At 35.5% G+C, this 15,626-nt stretch overlaps 1 protein-coding gene across 10 annotated transcripts in view; it reads right to left on the bottom strand.

Annotated features, from left to right (window-relative positions):
• Nucleotides 1-15,626, bottom strand: part of CNTNAP4 (contactin associated protein family member 4) — a 336,779-nt gene that overhangs the window by 14,945 nt on the left and 306,208 nt on the right. For all 10 annotated transcript variants that reach the window (XR_010114325.1, XM_055299622.2, XM_063612412.1 and 7 more), the window contains 3 exons: nucleotides 13,701-13,925; nucleotides 12,142-12,275; nucleotides 11,272-11,359 (listed from right to left, as the gene is read on the bottom strand). Coding sequence is in view for 9 of the 10 variants with exons in the window: in XM_055299622.2 (XP_055155597.1) it covers nucleotides 11,272-11,359; nucleotides 12,142-12,275; nucleotides 13,701-13,925 (447 nt within the window). In the remaining variant the exon portion in view is untranslated. The remainder of the gene's footprint in view (nucleotides 1-11,271; nucleotides 11,360-12,141; nucleotides 12,276-13,700; nucleotides 13,926-15,626) is intronic.

Here is a 15,626-nt window from a genome sequence, read left to right as displayed (position 1 = left end):
TGCCATGATTCTAAGTTTCCTGAGGACTCCCAGCCATGCGGAACTGCGTTGATTAAACCTCTTTCCTTTATAAATTACCCAGTCTCAAGAAGCTCTTTAAAGCAGTGTGAGAATGGACTAATACAACTTTTCTCCCCTGCACTGTATATAGGTAGGGAAGGACAAAATGTGCACTTTAGTCTTTCTTTTGAAAATATAATAATATGGGAGTGTATATTCAGGGCAACTTGAATCTACCTTCCCAGGAAGTTAAGTTAAATTAAAAGTAAAAACAATGGAATAGATATTAAGTATATGTGAGTGTATATTATGTGCTAGCCAGTGTTCTAAAAGATTTGCATGCTACTCATAAAACTTTACATTAGACACTGGAGTATTTTATCCAAGTCACACAAATGGAAGAGTTAAGTTCAGAATTTTAACTATTCACCTGAGGTTACACAGTTGTTGGCATTACTGGACCTCTGGCCTACTGTATTCCAAATTATGAGCTTCTTTTGTTTATAAACCACTCTCTGGTTGAGATACTCTTTCCTTTAGTCTGCTTTCACCCTCTGTAGTGGCTTTTATTTATTTATTTTTTAAATCATCTTTGCTTGAGAGCTAGACTTTAACTAATCCTGGGCATCTGAGCTCTAATTATTATTTTTTTTTAACAGAGTCTCGCTCTGTCACGCAGGCTGGAGTGCTGTGGCACGATCTCAGCTCCCTGCAGCTTTTGCCTCCCAGGTTCAAGTGATTCTCCTGCCTCAGCCTCCCGAGTAGCTGGGATTGACACCTGGCTAAATTTTTTGTATTTTTAGTAGAGATGGAGTTTTGCCATGTTAGCCAGGCTAGTCTCGAACTCCTGGCCTCAAGTGATCCACCCACTTCGGCCTCCCAAAGTTGCTGAGATTATAGGCATGAACCACTGCACCTGGCCAGTTATATCTAGGTTTTTAAAGAATTTTGAGGGGCTCCATTTTCATTCATGTTTTCTGCATAATAATAAAAATCCTGATTCAATGTTTAGTATTTTGAATATCATCCTCTATAAAAAGAAAATGGAAAATTAGAGAGATTATATCACTCTCCTGTTGTGAGGGATCTGGTATTGAGCCATGTTCTGACCCACCTTGCTCTTCTTCATTACCCAAAGATAGCACTGAGGGAGCATCACTCTGCTGCTTACATACAACACCGTGAGCTCCTCAAACATAAAGCTGACTGTCAACATCCAGCATAACGTCATTACGTAGGAGGCAGTTCATCAATGTGTATGGAACCAAAGAAATCATTTAGTCCACCTTAGCAATCATTCATTTGAATATATGTAGATTTAAACATATATATATGAAAAAGACCGCATTCTTGATTTGGAGTGTTTTTTTTTTTTTCTTTTTAATGAGAAATTAAAAAGAAAATAAAAATTAAAGAGAAAAACTCTCATAGGAGCATAACTGGGAGAGTGCTTTCACATTTCTTCTACAAGGTTAAAATGTTGAATAAAATTTCCATAGGCCTTTAAAAAATCTTCCCTTTTCAGCCTCACCCCGCCAGACGAGATTTAATTCTCTGGTAATAATCTGATATGAGATATATTTTTAAAGCCTCACACTTACAAATTGAAAACATTTTACCTATTTCAAAATTATTGTACAAAAACCATTAACCACTAAAACTCAAAATGGACACATGGTCAGTTAATATTTATCTTTTTATGAGCTAAAGAAACAGAAAACAAATGCCCTGATGTTTGAGTATTTTACATGTTAGCGGGGGAAGGGAGAGAGACAATAAACATAGAAACAAAAACTAAATGAGAATTCTAAAGACTGATAATGCTATGAAGAAAACAAAGTAGACAACGTGATGGTTGTAACTGGAATAGAAAATTACCCTGATGGATTAGGTTATATTTATGTGTTTATTTTAAGGGTGACATTTTTTGCAGCCCTATTCCCTTAGTACACTATGGATATTATTCCAGCATCTTCTGGCTGTATTACTTCTTTTTCAAAATTTGTAAGATACCCTGTGATTTTTGAATTTTCATCAGATCGTCCCTAAGTGCGTATCTTATCTCGGTATTCTGCATAGAACATGATGAGCCCTTTCAATCTGCAGACGCAAAGTTTTTATTTAGCTTGGAATTTTTCATATATTCTGCACACTACTACTGTTTCACCGTCATCCTTTTTATTCTCTTAGAATGCCAGTTTTTCACATTAGGTCTCCTCTATATATTCTCTAAATTCATTTTACTTCCATCCTGATTTCTATTATTTAGGACTTATATCTCTGTGGGTCAAATACTTCATTCACTTGATCTTCCAGATGCAAATTCAAGTAGCAAAAAAGATCATTCTTTCCTTTTATATTTTTTGTTTGGGAAAAAAAATCATATTTTTTAGACCTTCAAGGTATTTTTCTTGCTTTATGAGAATATCCTTAAAATACTCTTACTAAGCCTCATTCATGTTGTTGTCTGTCTCCTTGAATAGCTTTATTTTGATAGAGAATCATTTTGGTTTAGTTTTTTTCTCCTTTTATTGATGTTGAATGGTTTTAAGTCTGGAGTTGGTTTGTTAGTTTACTTTTTAATCTGCTTGCTGGTGCCCAGCCACTGATCACCTTAGGTGGCTCACACCCAGGGCACATAGACAGTGTGGTGGTCTGGGTGGACCAGGAGCAGAGCTGCAGGCCACAGCCCTAAGAGGAAAACTCTCCTCACCCAATCTTGTGACAGAGAGGACATGGCCCAAATTTCAGGTCATCTCAGCATCTTGAGAAGCAGAGAAAATGGGCACATTAATATTTTCTAATGCTTGTCTTTCCCCATGGGGCCCAGGGGCCTCTGTAAGGCAAGCAATCCCCAAGATCCAAACAATTGAAATCCCCCCCTGAGATTCTTCTAGGCTGGCCCCCGGACTTCCTTCCAACCCAGAAGGCAGGAAGCCCCACAAGAGCCTCCTCACTGGTTCCCTCCAGGATCCCCCTGCCTGTCCGCCTGGACCAACAACTCATTTCAGAAGCGTCAGTGGGGTAGAATTCGAATCGGAAGTGGAGAGAAACTACAAGCAACTCAGTAGCCATCCTCCCAGAATTGAGTCCAGACAAAATTAGTAGCTGTATTAAGTTGCTCATAAGCAAAGCTGGCCTTAGAAATATATAGCATCAGATACCTGCTTTGACAATTGTGCTAAGAAGCCAATGGGCAAAAATATAAGTTTTTCTTGTTATCTGACTCCCAAAAAGCCAACACAGTGTAATGAGTTAGAACAGGGTAGGTGGAGGGAGAAACTGATGACAAATGTCTCCTGCTTCACAGAAATCTGGATAAAACAATCATGTTTTAGGTGTTTCTTGTCATAATAATCCTTAAGTGACTCAGATTTCTGGGTGTTTGTGCCTGTTGAAAAGTAACCCTCAATTGCATTTTTCCAACAAAAGGAGTGGCTTCTGCTTGCCTAAAGAAGAAACCTTTTAACAAAAGGCCTGCAAGAAAAATGGAGTACTGAGAAATTAGAATTTGGTGAAGTGCCCTTCTATTACAGAGAAACAACTGTTTCTTTGAAAGATATGACAATACATGTAAGAACAATTACAAGGAGTGTTTTATGAAATTTCCTGTGGCGTAAGCGAAAAAATAAAAACTCAGAAAACGAAGTACTTCATATGTCCTACCTATGAGAAGGAGTCATTTAAAAAGAAAGATCTCAATGTCTGGAATCCATTAAGAAGGCTTGCCAAGAAAAAAATAAAATGGTGCAGTGAATCAAGAGACCCAGGGCTAGAACTGAATGGTGCACTTTTACCATTTTATGCAATTCCACCGGGGACTCAACACAAAAGGAGTTAGTGGGAAAGTAAAATGGCAAAGCAGACAAAAAATACTATGTGGATAAAGAGGCAGTTTATCATAAGAGGTATTTGTTTGCCAACCAAACCTACTGTACTGAGTTATAAACTTGAAAGCCTGATTAATGCACAACTTATGTACAGGCAGCTATCTTACAGTGGCAGGTATTTCCGTTTTGCTTTCAGCATAACCTGTCTCATTTTCAGGGTAATTTTACAAGATGTTTGCAAAAATCACAGTGTACTTAGGTAAGCTAATTAAACTTTCTTTTGTACCCCTTTGGTTTTGAAGCTGGTTTTACTTAAAATATCCTTGAGATGGAAGACTGTCTCTAAAGCTCTTCTGGGGAGATTGAGTAGACATCCTCTTCTCTCAGACCACACATTTTATTTACATCTGGCCTAAATTGCCACTGCAGAAACCTGAGTGTGCTTCCTGAGCTCTGCGGACTCCAAAGAGATAAATGATCCCTATGGGTCATCGCCTCTAAATATACCAAAGCTACTACTCGGAACGAGTGAAAATAATCTCCAGGCTTATAGAAAACTCCTATAACAAAAAAATGAACAGAACTCAGAACTTAATTTTACAATGAGTTTTGGAGATAAAAGCAAATGTAGCACACCCTATTAATGATGGATGAATGTCAACAAAGTTAATTTGATGCAACCTGGTTTTTACTGCTACCATCATGAATTGTCAACACATTATTGTTAGTGTTCTTGTGCCATTATGTATTTGACACAAAAAATAACAAATAGTAATTTAAAATTTCACTCAACTTTTGAGTAGTGATTTTTTCAGTCATTTTTACTGTGTGTTAAATTACATCATTATTCAAAATGTGGGCATATTTTCCCACGAGAGGTTTTATACAACTTTAATAAGATTATGTAAATATCTTAATTGAGATCTTTCTTTTTCCCCATGTGGTGGAATTGTGATCCGGTAATAGCTTAATTAATTGGCAAAACAACTTTATATCTGTATATTTCCTTTAATTAATTACATCTTAGAGAGATTTCTTTTTCTATAATTTTCTAGTAAATATTTATCTTAAGGAAGCTGATGGACAAGTCACTCACTTTGGCATTGGAACTTATGTACATTGTGAACAAAGTACTTAAAGACATGACATCAGACTATCTGCCTTTTCACAGGGAAGACCAGAAAGAAAGGAAATGCTTTTTTTCCCTATCCTCTAGTACTCATTTCTACAAATGAGGATGAACTATAGTGACAATTTTTCACTCCAATCACCATTAGCAAGCATTACAAGCAGATAGCAAGCAAGAGGGATAATTTTTATGTAATAATATTAAATTGTACTATGATGGCATGAGAACCATCTCTAACACCCCATTACATTTAACAGACAATGCTGGTAGAACTCAAATTTCTTTGCTCTGATTCTGATTAGTCCTTTGGAATATCACCAGCCTCAGTGGTCCCCAACCTTTTTGGCACCAGGGACCAGTTTCAAGGAAGACAGTTTTTCCACAGATGGGAGTGGGGGGATGGCTTTGGGATGATTCAAGTGCATTACATTTATTGTACACTTTCTATTATGCATTGTAATGTATAATGGAATAATTATATGATTGGCCATAATGTAGAAGCAGCGGGAGCCCTGAGCTTCCCTTCCTGCAACTAGACGGTCCCATCTGGGGGTGATGGGAGATGGTGACAGGTCATCAGGCATTAGATTCTCATTATGAGCACACAACCCAGATCCCTCACGTGTGCAGTTCACAATAGGTTTCTCACTCCTATGAGAATCTAATGCTGTGGCTGATCTGACAGGAGGCAGCGCTCAGGTGGTAATACAAGCGATGGGGAGCGGCTGTAAATACAGATGAAGCTTCACTTGCTTGCCTGCCTGCCACTCACCTACTGCTGTGCAGCGCAGTACTGGTCCATGGCCCATGGCTTAGGAACCCCTGACTATACTGATCTTGCAGTGTCTCCTTGTTGTGGCTGCCTAGTGCCCTCTCTCCACTTCACACGTTCCATGTTCACACCCCAGCCAATCCCTTCCTTTCTCTTCCTTACATGGATGACTATTCTTTAATAAACTCACTCACATATTAGCATCAGGGCCTAATTGGGGCTTTATTTTTTACTTATTCCTGGTGTGGGCACTTTTTTTTTTTGAAATGGAGTCTTGCTGTGTCACCAGGCTGGAGTGCAATGGCACGATCTCAGCTCACTGCCACCATTGCCTCCCGGGTTCAAGCGACTCCCCTGCCTCAGCCTCCTGAGTAGCTGAGACTACGGTTGCATGCTACCACATCCGACTAATTTTTGTATTTTAGTACAGATGGGGTTTCACCGTGTTAGCCAGGATGATCTCAATCACCTGACGTCATGATCCACCCACCTCGGCCTCCCAAAGTCCTAGGATTACAGGCGTAAGCCACCATGCCTGGCTGGTGTGGGTATCATTTAAGGCATGTTAGTAATTAAAGAAATAAACAATCTCTTTCTCTTTTTTATTTTTGAAATTCTTGTTTTATCATTGTAAGAAGGTTTCTAGATTTGAGGCACCTGACAATATATAATTTTGGATTTGTGACTCTTGCTTTTATCATTTGGTATCTTTTTAAGTGTAAGTAGAGCTCTATGTGTTATTATGCTTGGCTGCCAAATAAAAACCTTTCCAGGTGACATCATTGTCAGAGGAATACACTTGCCCACCCCACGGGGACCACCTGCTTGTGACTATACGTGCTCCTGACAAAATCTCAACTTCCAAGTTATCATTTGTTCTACCATTAAAATCAGGTAATGTGTTTCTTTCAACATCATGAATACTTTCTGGATTTGGAACATGACACCTCTGATCTGTTTTCACGTATCATGATTATGAGAATAAGCTTCTAGGTATGGCCAGCTCAATACAATATGGCTAACCCTCTGGAATTGACTAAAGCCTTCACAAGAAGAAAGTCATGCCATGCACTGAAGACAGTCTATGACATTTTAATTATTAAAAAAATTAAAAATCAATGGACCTGATACGTTTTTTAAAAGATTGTAAGATAGATTTTGTTTTTACTTTTCTTGCTCTAACTTGCACTTTCCTTTTAAAACATGCTTTTAAAATAACCAGGCCATTATTTTGAAAGTTATTTCATGATATATTTATAAAATCACAGTTCCCTTAATTTACCTAGGTCACCTTTTGCCTCACCTCTGAGCACTGAAGCAAGTTTTACATAAAGAATTCCTGATACATTGCAGATTTCTCTTAAAGCTCTTTAGAGGAGATTGAGTAGACTTCCTTTTCCTTGCTGCCTACACACTTTATTTACATCTGGCCTAAATCTCCACTGCAGTAATTTGAGAGTACGTCTTGGCTCTGCAGCCCCAAAAAAGAGAAATGATTATTATGGACCATCATATCTAATATAGAAAAGCTATATGCTGAGAAAGAGTGAAAACAATCTCTCAGTTTTTACATAAATAAATCATAAAACGAATCTAACATATAAAAGTGTCCAGGAATAGAACTCAAGAGCTTAATTTTAGAGTAAAATTTAATATAAAAAACAAATGCAATGTAGTCTGTTGATTATGGGAGGATCTGAACTCAGCTGTTTAACTAAAACCTTGATCTTCCCACCATAGCTCTAAACTATCAATATCTTATTATTGCCAAAGTTATTAAGTACCTCTATATTTTAATTGTAACAGGTAGTTAGAAATGGTTACCATGTCATCATAGTACAGACTGATATTCTTTCTTAAAATTCACCCACCTTTCTCAATATCTGCTAGTAATGTTTTTTAACAGGGTCAGCAATTCAAAATTACCCCTAGAATCCTTTCTACATTTAAGAAAAGAGTACTGGAAAAAGTCAAGAGAGGGAAAATATTTCCTTTATATCTCTTTTTCTACTTGAAAAAGCATGGGATAGTTATATACTTAAGTCTTCTGTTGTAATTGTAGGCAAATTACAACTCCAAAAAAATGGCAATGTTTATATGCTGCTCCCTTAGAAGAAATACCCGGACATTATAAAAGCAGGAGAATTTTAATATATTTTAATTTGGAGGGTAATTTGGGACTACTTTATCTAAAGCAATATTGGGGCACATTATACTCAGGTTGATACAAATGCACATTTTATTATAATGATTATTGAAATCTCCACTGCCATAAGCTCTGTAAGGGCAGATATAATGTCTACCTTGTTGAGTGGCATTCTCCATTTACATGGTAGGTGATCACAAGGTATGTATTTAATATATGAATCAAGGAGTCACCTGGGCTTACAAAAATGCAAAACATATTTGATAAGTGCGGAAACGTGAGAATGTGCCTTAAAGACCACCAACTACAGGGAGATTAATTGACCAAGGGTCCCAACTGCTGGGCTCTGAAATCCATCCTCATGCTTGTACCAAGGCCATGTTTCCCATGGACTGCCTCCAACCAATGGCGGGTCACAGCAGGCATTCCAAGGCAGGCTCATCCCTGGCAAACAAGGGACTCCTCTGGAGGCTGACTTTAACTCAGTGGCTCCCTGAACATTTTGCTAAATCTTTCTTAGACTGAACATTGGTCTGAGACACTTCTGTGCTTCTGTCTAATTTTCCCTCTCTCTCTCTTTCCCTGTAGACAGAGTGTTATGGACATCTAACGGTCCTGTCTGCCTTAGCCAGCTCCTTCCCACTTTCTCTTACATGACTGTTCCCTTAATAAAACCCTCACATGCTTAATCCTGTCTTCACAGCTGTTGTTTGGAGGACCTGGACTAACACAGTAAGTGACTTCAAGACAGAACAATTCTCTTTGAAATATTAATAACTCTTGTTGATCTATTTCACTATAAATATACTGCATTAAAATATAAGGATATACTATATAACATTTTGCTATAAATTCATATACCACACAACATTTGACCATAAGTTATCAGTTTCCTTTGAATTACAAATGATTAGTCCCTAATCAAGATCCATATCTTAGTCATATGCCAAATAAATTATCACTTATACTTTTAGGGGAGTGAGTTGACTGAGACCATAAAGTTCATTGCTCAGTTTGGACTTTTACTTTTCAGCATATATGATAGGCATATTTGGATAATATGCAACTCTTGAGTAAAAACCTTAACATCTTTAATTCTATAGGAATCTCCCTCATTCATTTCAAAAAGGGAAATGAGTATTTATATAGTGAATGTTATTCTACTGTTTGGTTAATACAATCCTCCTTATAGGATGAAAATCAGCTTCCCAATTGTTTTGTAATATATTGAATATATTTCTACTCACAGTGGTATAATATCTTGCACAGAAAACCTACTTAATATTTCTTCTTGACATCTGTGAATGTAGTATCAGCTTATGCTTCCACTCATTAATGGCATCTACTGTACTAATGTAGAGTTCGGGGGACGAGGACTCTTCCAAATCACAGTTGCACATATTTTTAATTCTGTAAATAACAATAGTTATGTGCGAAGGTAGGCTTAAGTGAGGACAGAATAAGGAGCTGAGTCTTCTGTGAGCCTGATGTTCAGCAAAGAGGTTTTTAGACAGATTGCCTCATTGCAGAGGTTGGGGATCCACCCTATGATCCCTACATCTTTGCCTCATCCTGGGTCTCTATGGGGCTCTCATCCCTTTCCCAGCCACCTGCACGCTTACCTCCCCCAAAGCTGAGAGCCATCTGTAGGGAAGTAGATGGGTACCACAGTTAAAACAGTTGAGGCTTTGTTTTTGTTGCTCTTTGTTTGTTTAAACTTTTACAATACTCTTTGGCTTCCTATGCTATGCCATAGCTACACATGGAATAAGACCCTCTAACATTATTAAACCCTCTAACATTATTAAAAAATAATGTTCAGAAATACCTTCATCACATATCCAAAGCTAAATAGGCAGAGCTAGATAGTTACATACCCAGAGCTGAATCGTCTCCTAGACACCAATGTTCTTACCTCCACAGTGGCCTGAAATAGCTATAAATATTTCCCAATGCTAAATACGAAATAACTAAATATATTTTCTTTTGTTTTTAACAAAGGGAGAGCCTAGCCATGTTTTTCTATGCATCTGAAGTTTCAACTAAAGCTAATACTCATGTGCACAGACTTAAGAGTGCACACTGTCTTATCTGTTAATTATACATCAGGGGACAAGATTTGAATCAACTTTAAAGCTACAGAATAAAGTGGAATTGTCATTTCATGCTACATATGTTATTGGCTATATACATACTCTTAGAGCAAATGATAACCGTGTCAGTCTTAAGTAGCTGGATTAATATAATAACACTGTGAGACTCCCTTGGAATTTTTCAGTTAAGCTTCCAAACATCTAAGAAGTACTTTGCACATATTTTTTTGTGTCCACTATAGATAATGGAAGAACATTGCAATTCATGGTATTTCCCCTGTTTGTTTGGAGAATAAGAACACATAATCTTGGTGCTCATCATAGTACCTGAAAGCCTATAAATATTTATTTGCTGAACTATTAACCTTCTCAGGGGCCAATATTTTGATCATTCACCTATGGGTTTAATCAAACATTCTCAAGATTCTGAGATTAGGTACAGGCAACATAAGGAATGATTAATTGAGGTACAAATAACTGCAAAGGTCCAAAAATAAACTTCCATTTACTATCTTGGACAAAATATTTCAGATTAGTGTCAAATACCAGAGTAGGAATAAAAATTAGGCTACAAGAACCCCCCTCTCCTCAAATAAGGTGAAATTCCAATACTCTTAATGATTAATGTATAACTAAAAATGAAATATCTATTAAAATTTACTTTTCAATTTAATCCTTGTTGGCAAGTGTAAAAACATGCAAACATATTCTGATGTTAAAATGGCAACAGTGCATTTCTACTCCAGTGCTGTAATTAAAGGTAACTGATGGAAATAAATAAGAATTATAAGGCATTTAGATTGCATCTGAGCAAGCGTGGCTGCCAAGGGCAACACTGCAACAAGGCAAATAGAATCCAAGTCATAACCTGAAGCATATTAACTAACTAGAAGAAAAAGTAATTGCATTCTTCTTCCATTTTTTAAATCTAATCTTGGTTTCATCATAGAAGAAAGTTTGTATATTTGGCACCTAATTAATACATACTTTGCTATTTTTTATTTTCAATTATTTAATATTTGTGAAATGTGAGAATAATACCATATTTCATTAGACTTTTTTGAGACAGGACTGAGACCAGAGTGACCTTACCATCAAAGGAAGATGCTTGCTCATCACACAGGATGCCCCTAGTCATTCCTGCCTATGCCTCTATCTTGATTATCACTCACTTCACAATCAAAATAGGCAAGGGATTTCCTTTGCCATGATGAAGTGTGTGTGTGTAATATGACTTTTCTGATCCATGTTTATGTATCATGGTTAGCATGGTTAGGGGAAAGGTTGTTTCTTTCACTTACCTAAAATCCTGCCCAATACCAGAGATTTGACTGCACTGAATTCTGTGCCTGATGACAGGTGAACTTGTCTCCTTGTATTATCGTCAATCTACAAAATTATTACACGAGATAAAAAAGACAGGAAGCAAAGGAGGAAAAGAGAAAAAGATACATTAAGCAATTGTTAGCATGGCCCCAAACATTTAGAAAAAAACAAAATTTAAAAACTTAGCCACTTAGAAAGGTTTTTCCATATTATTTCTATACTACCCTCAGATGCCAGTGCACGCCACCTTCCATCCCCTTGTATCATTTTATTTTTCTCCACTGGATAAGGAATCCAAAATCGATGTAGCCAACAAAAAGGTACAAAAGGTTATTTTTTACCTTAACACTTTTACTTGGTATTTTTATTTGAGGTAGGCAGCTAAGAAATTTTCTTCTAGGTAGAGTACCCAAAAATTATTAGTGCTTTTCTTCAAAAACTGGCTCCATGAATAATTCCACTTTCTTTGCTGTGACTCACATCATTAACGAAAATTCTGATATTACAATCATTATTTTCTGATAGATTTATTACTGCATTTATCTAAAGTAAACTGGTTTCATTCGCGTATCAGTGGTCCTACCAGTAGCACACTATGACATCACTTTCCTTCTGAGCAGAAACAAGTTAGAAAAGATTGGCATTTTAAGTATCTGATATTAATAATATAATGAACAAGATCTTATTGCTTAAAAAAATCCTGACTACATTTGGGGTCTGTTATCTACAGAAGAAGACCACTGAAAGTGTGTCTGCTTATTGTGTTCATTATCACATTTCTGCTTGACATCCTTCATGCTGGAGAGTCATTAAAATGATCGCTTCTGCTGAATTTACTACATTACCTCTATAAAGACCACTCCTTCTTCTCTGTTAATCATTATGTGGTGAAGTTGTCCATCAGCCATGTTTTTAAAATCAAAGTTAACAACATCAGGCTCTTGATATTTATTTAGCTTGTACCTGATCTGCAAACTTCCTAGAGTGGGGAAAAATTGTGATTTTTTTAGTAAAAATTGTACTTTCAGAATGGCTTACTTAAAAATCAGTCATTTTTTGTTGCTATTTATTCATTTTGAGGGAAAAATTGGAAGATACCTTTTTATAATCTCCAAGAGTCAGTTCCCAAGTCAAATTGCAATACTGTATTTTCAAAATCAAGACCAAGTATGTTGCACATAAGCACTCTCTTTCCTGCAAATCTTTAATTTAACATCAACGAAGACTAAGCATATGCAAATCTCTGCACTTGCCTCTCACTTAAAAAATAATATTAAGTATTTCTGAAATGCCAACCTATTGCTTAATATTGCAATAATATTCTGTTCCTATAATATTTAAAAAATATATGTCACACTCTGGAAATACAACAATTAATGAAATTCTTAAAGGCAAGTAAAACTAAAGATAAGAAGTATGTCCAAATGGTCATGGCCATAGACTTTGAAATGAAATAATGGTAAGATGAATGATTTTAAGCCAAAATTTTCCATCAGAATTAGTACTACTCATTTAATTGCCTACAGAGATGTCAATTAATTTATTTCACAGGATATCTTTCAATTTGACGAAGAAAATGCCCTAATATATAAATAAGCTTCAAGCTCAAAATGCACAGTAAGAATAAATACACTTATCGAACAATCTTATTTTTATTTTGGTGTTCAATACCCTTGGGATATATTTGAATTAGTTGAAATGACATAGTCACATGTTTGTATGTTTGCTTTTCTTATCCAGAGAAGTTATTTCCAAAATTTTTACCTTTAATCTAGATATGAAAAAGAGAAAAATAGCAGTAAGTGCTTTCCTGTAGGAAACACATTTCCTAATCTACATGCCTTTAACACTGCATGGATATACCATTTTTTTCCCAGGATGATTTTTTTAACTAAAAGTACAGCTAAAAGGTCATCTTGTGGACATATTCTTATTCAAAATGCTGGTTTATTAACACTCCCGTAATGTTTCTTTGATTTGCAGGAAATACTTATGTATTTCCTGTATGTATTTCCTATGTATGTATTTCCTTATGTATTTCCTATATGTAATCATATAAAACAAGACACCTTATTTCAAAATGAACTACAAAACAAATATTGACATTCATATGGAATAGTCAAGGAGCTTCTAACAATAAAATAGTAAGTGTTTTATATAAACAAACTTATACATTGAATATGTAAAATTATCAAAATTATAAAGAGATAAAGGCAACTTAATCATTTTAAATAATGCTTTTAGATTATACTTATAGGATAGTACTAAAAATATGAATAGAAAAAACAGGCACACTCCATTTTTCTGTTTGTAGCTTGAGAAGCCAGAACACAAGAATGATCCATATTATTACAGAGCTAGTGTTCTAATTTAATTTTCTCTCTCTCATCTAAAAAGAACTCACCATTTTTGGCAATGATAACAGAAAGGTATTCTTTGTAAAAGGAGCTCACAAAAAGCAGCAAGCTTGGTGTTCGTGTTGTTCGGAAACCAAATTTGATCATTTCTCTGCTCAGCTTCATATCACCATGAAATGAAGCAGCGTGGGAGCTGGAGTTTTTACTTAAAAGATAATTTTCTTGAAAATTGTATATCACGGATGAGCCAGATCCAAAATACGCAGAAATCTCTGAAATAATATATATATTTTTTGTTAAAAATTTTACGTACAAGGATATTGTTTTAGTTACAATAATTAATATTTTAGTTTCTTTAAGTAATGAATTGCATAGATAGAAGAACCAACCCCAAACTAGAATCAAATAATAAAGTAAGTTAATACAGCTTTCATAATGATCTTTGAAATGGCTTTCTGTTAAAATGACATATAATTAATGCACTAGTATAATTTTACAGTTGAAAGTTAAATGCTTTCTTATCTGAGTTCAAACACAAACCAGGCTTGTCTTCTATCTCCTTGATCATCTACTTTTTTATTTAAATTTTAACTCCCATCTGTTATACTGCAGATAGCACAATCTTAAATGAAGTGTATCTTAAAGGAAGTCTAGGGCATCCTATCTACAAAACAGGAAGGAAGGATGTTTGAGAGACTCTCTTCTTTCCCAGGATCGAGAGGCAGAAATTTTCCTTTATGTCTAAACACTTTCTCATAGTTATTGTGTACTATAAAAAGAAAGCTAAGTCTAGTATTAACATGATACAGGGAAATAGGATCAACAAACAGAACTAAAAAACTTCTTTTAAATCGTTTTACAAAAGTGTAGTATTTTCCTTGTATGAGATTAATATCCCAAATTCTCTCCCTTCTTTCTTCCTCTCTCTCTCTCTCTCACACACACATACACACCAAATATATATATATGAGAATGAAGAAGATGGCGCAAGAGATAACTAGTTTTAAATCCCTGAATCTGCTTCTCTCCATTACTAAAAAAGGGCCAGTTATTGAATACAAGTTGTAGATGATACTTACTGGATCATACAGTAATGTTTAGGCTGCCTTGACATTTTAGAGTTTTTTATTGTTTCATTATTTTATTATCTATAACATAAATTTTATATTCAATATAATATGTGCATACAGAGTAACATTTGTGGTTGCACTTAGCAAGATGAACTGGAAATTATTTATATCCAGAAAACGAAGACATGTTATTTCAATGAAGCGGTCTTAATTATCACTTTAAACATGAAAAGTGTTCTAGAATGGTACCAGCAGTATATGATTATGATCACAAGTTGATTTGTAAATTACAGATTATTTCTGAGAAAAGCAGATGACTTGAAAAGTGCATTTGGCCAACTTTTTATTAACTCATCCCCATGCTTTCTTTGTAAGTCAGGAGTTGTTTTAATTTGGATCCAAGTTTTGTTAGCCTCCTTCAGGAAAAGGTTCAATAGCCAAGAGACACTTTAAATAAAGTAATTGAATTTAAATTGGACATCAGTCTTCTATGAGGAACTATGAAAGAGTAATAAATGTTTGTATATTCATAGAAGTCTGTCCAGAACACTTAACCCTACAATTGTTCTTTTCTTCTTCCATGAGGTATATCAGATAACGAGAAAAGCTGAAAAGTATTCTGCTATTTTATTTCATCAGCAGATATACAACACATCGTACGATAAAATGTATGATTAATGTGTAAGTGTCTATTTTTGCAATGCATCAATATTTAATGGTATATTGTTTATATTTCTAGAAAAAATATGTCTAAAAAACTCAAATAAAAAAACAATGCATTTTAAATATCCTTGCATTGTTGAATATCTTCAACAAATATAATAGTAACAGGGCCGAGCATGGGGACTCATGTCTGTAATCCCAGCACTTTGGGAGGCTCAGGTGGGCGGATCACTTGAGGTA

This window comes from Symphalangus syndactylus, chromosome 11 (assembly GCF_028878055.3).
Source record: "Symphalangus syndactylus isolate Jambi chromosome 11, NHGRI_mSymSyn1-v2.1_pri, whole genome shotgun sequence".
Classification (NCBI taxonomy): Eukaryota; Metazoa; Chordata; class Mammalia; order Primates; family Hylobatidae; genus Symphalangus; species Symphalangus syndactylus.
Note: the sequence above shows the minus strand (reverse complement) of the source record. Positions and strands in the feature narration are given on the sequence as shown.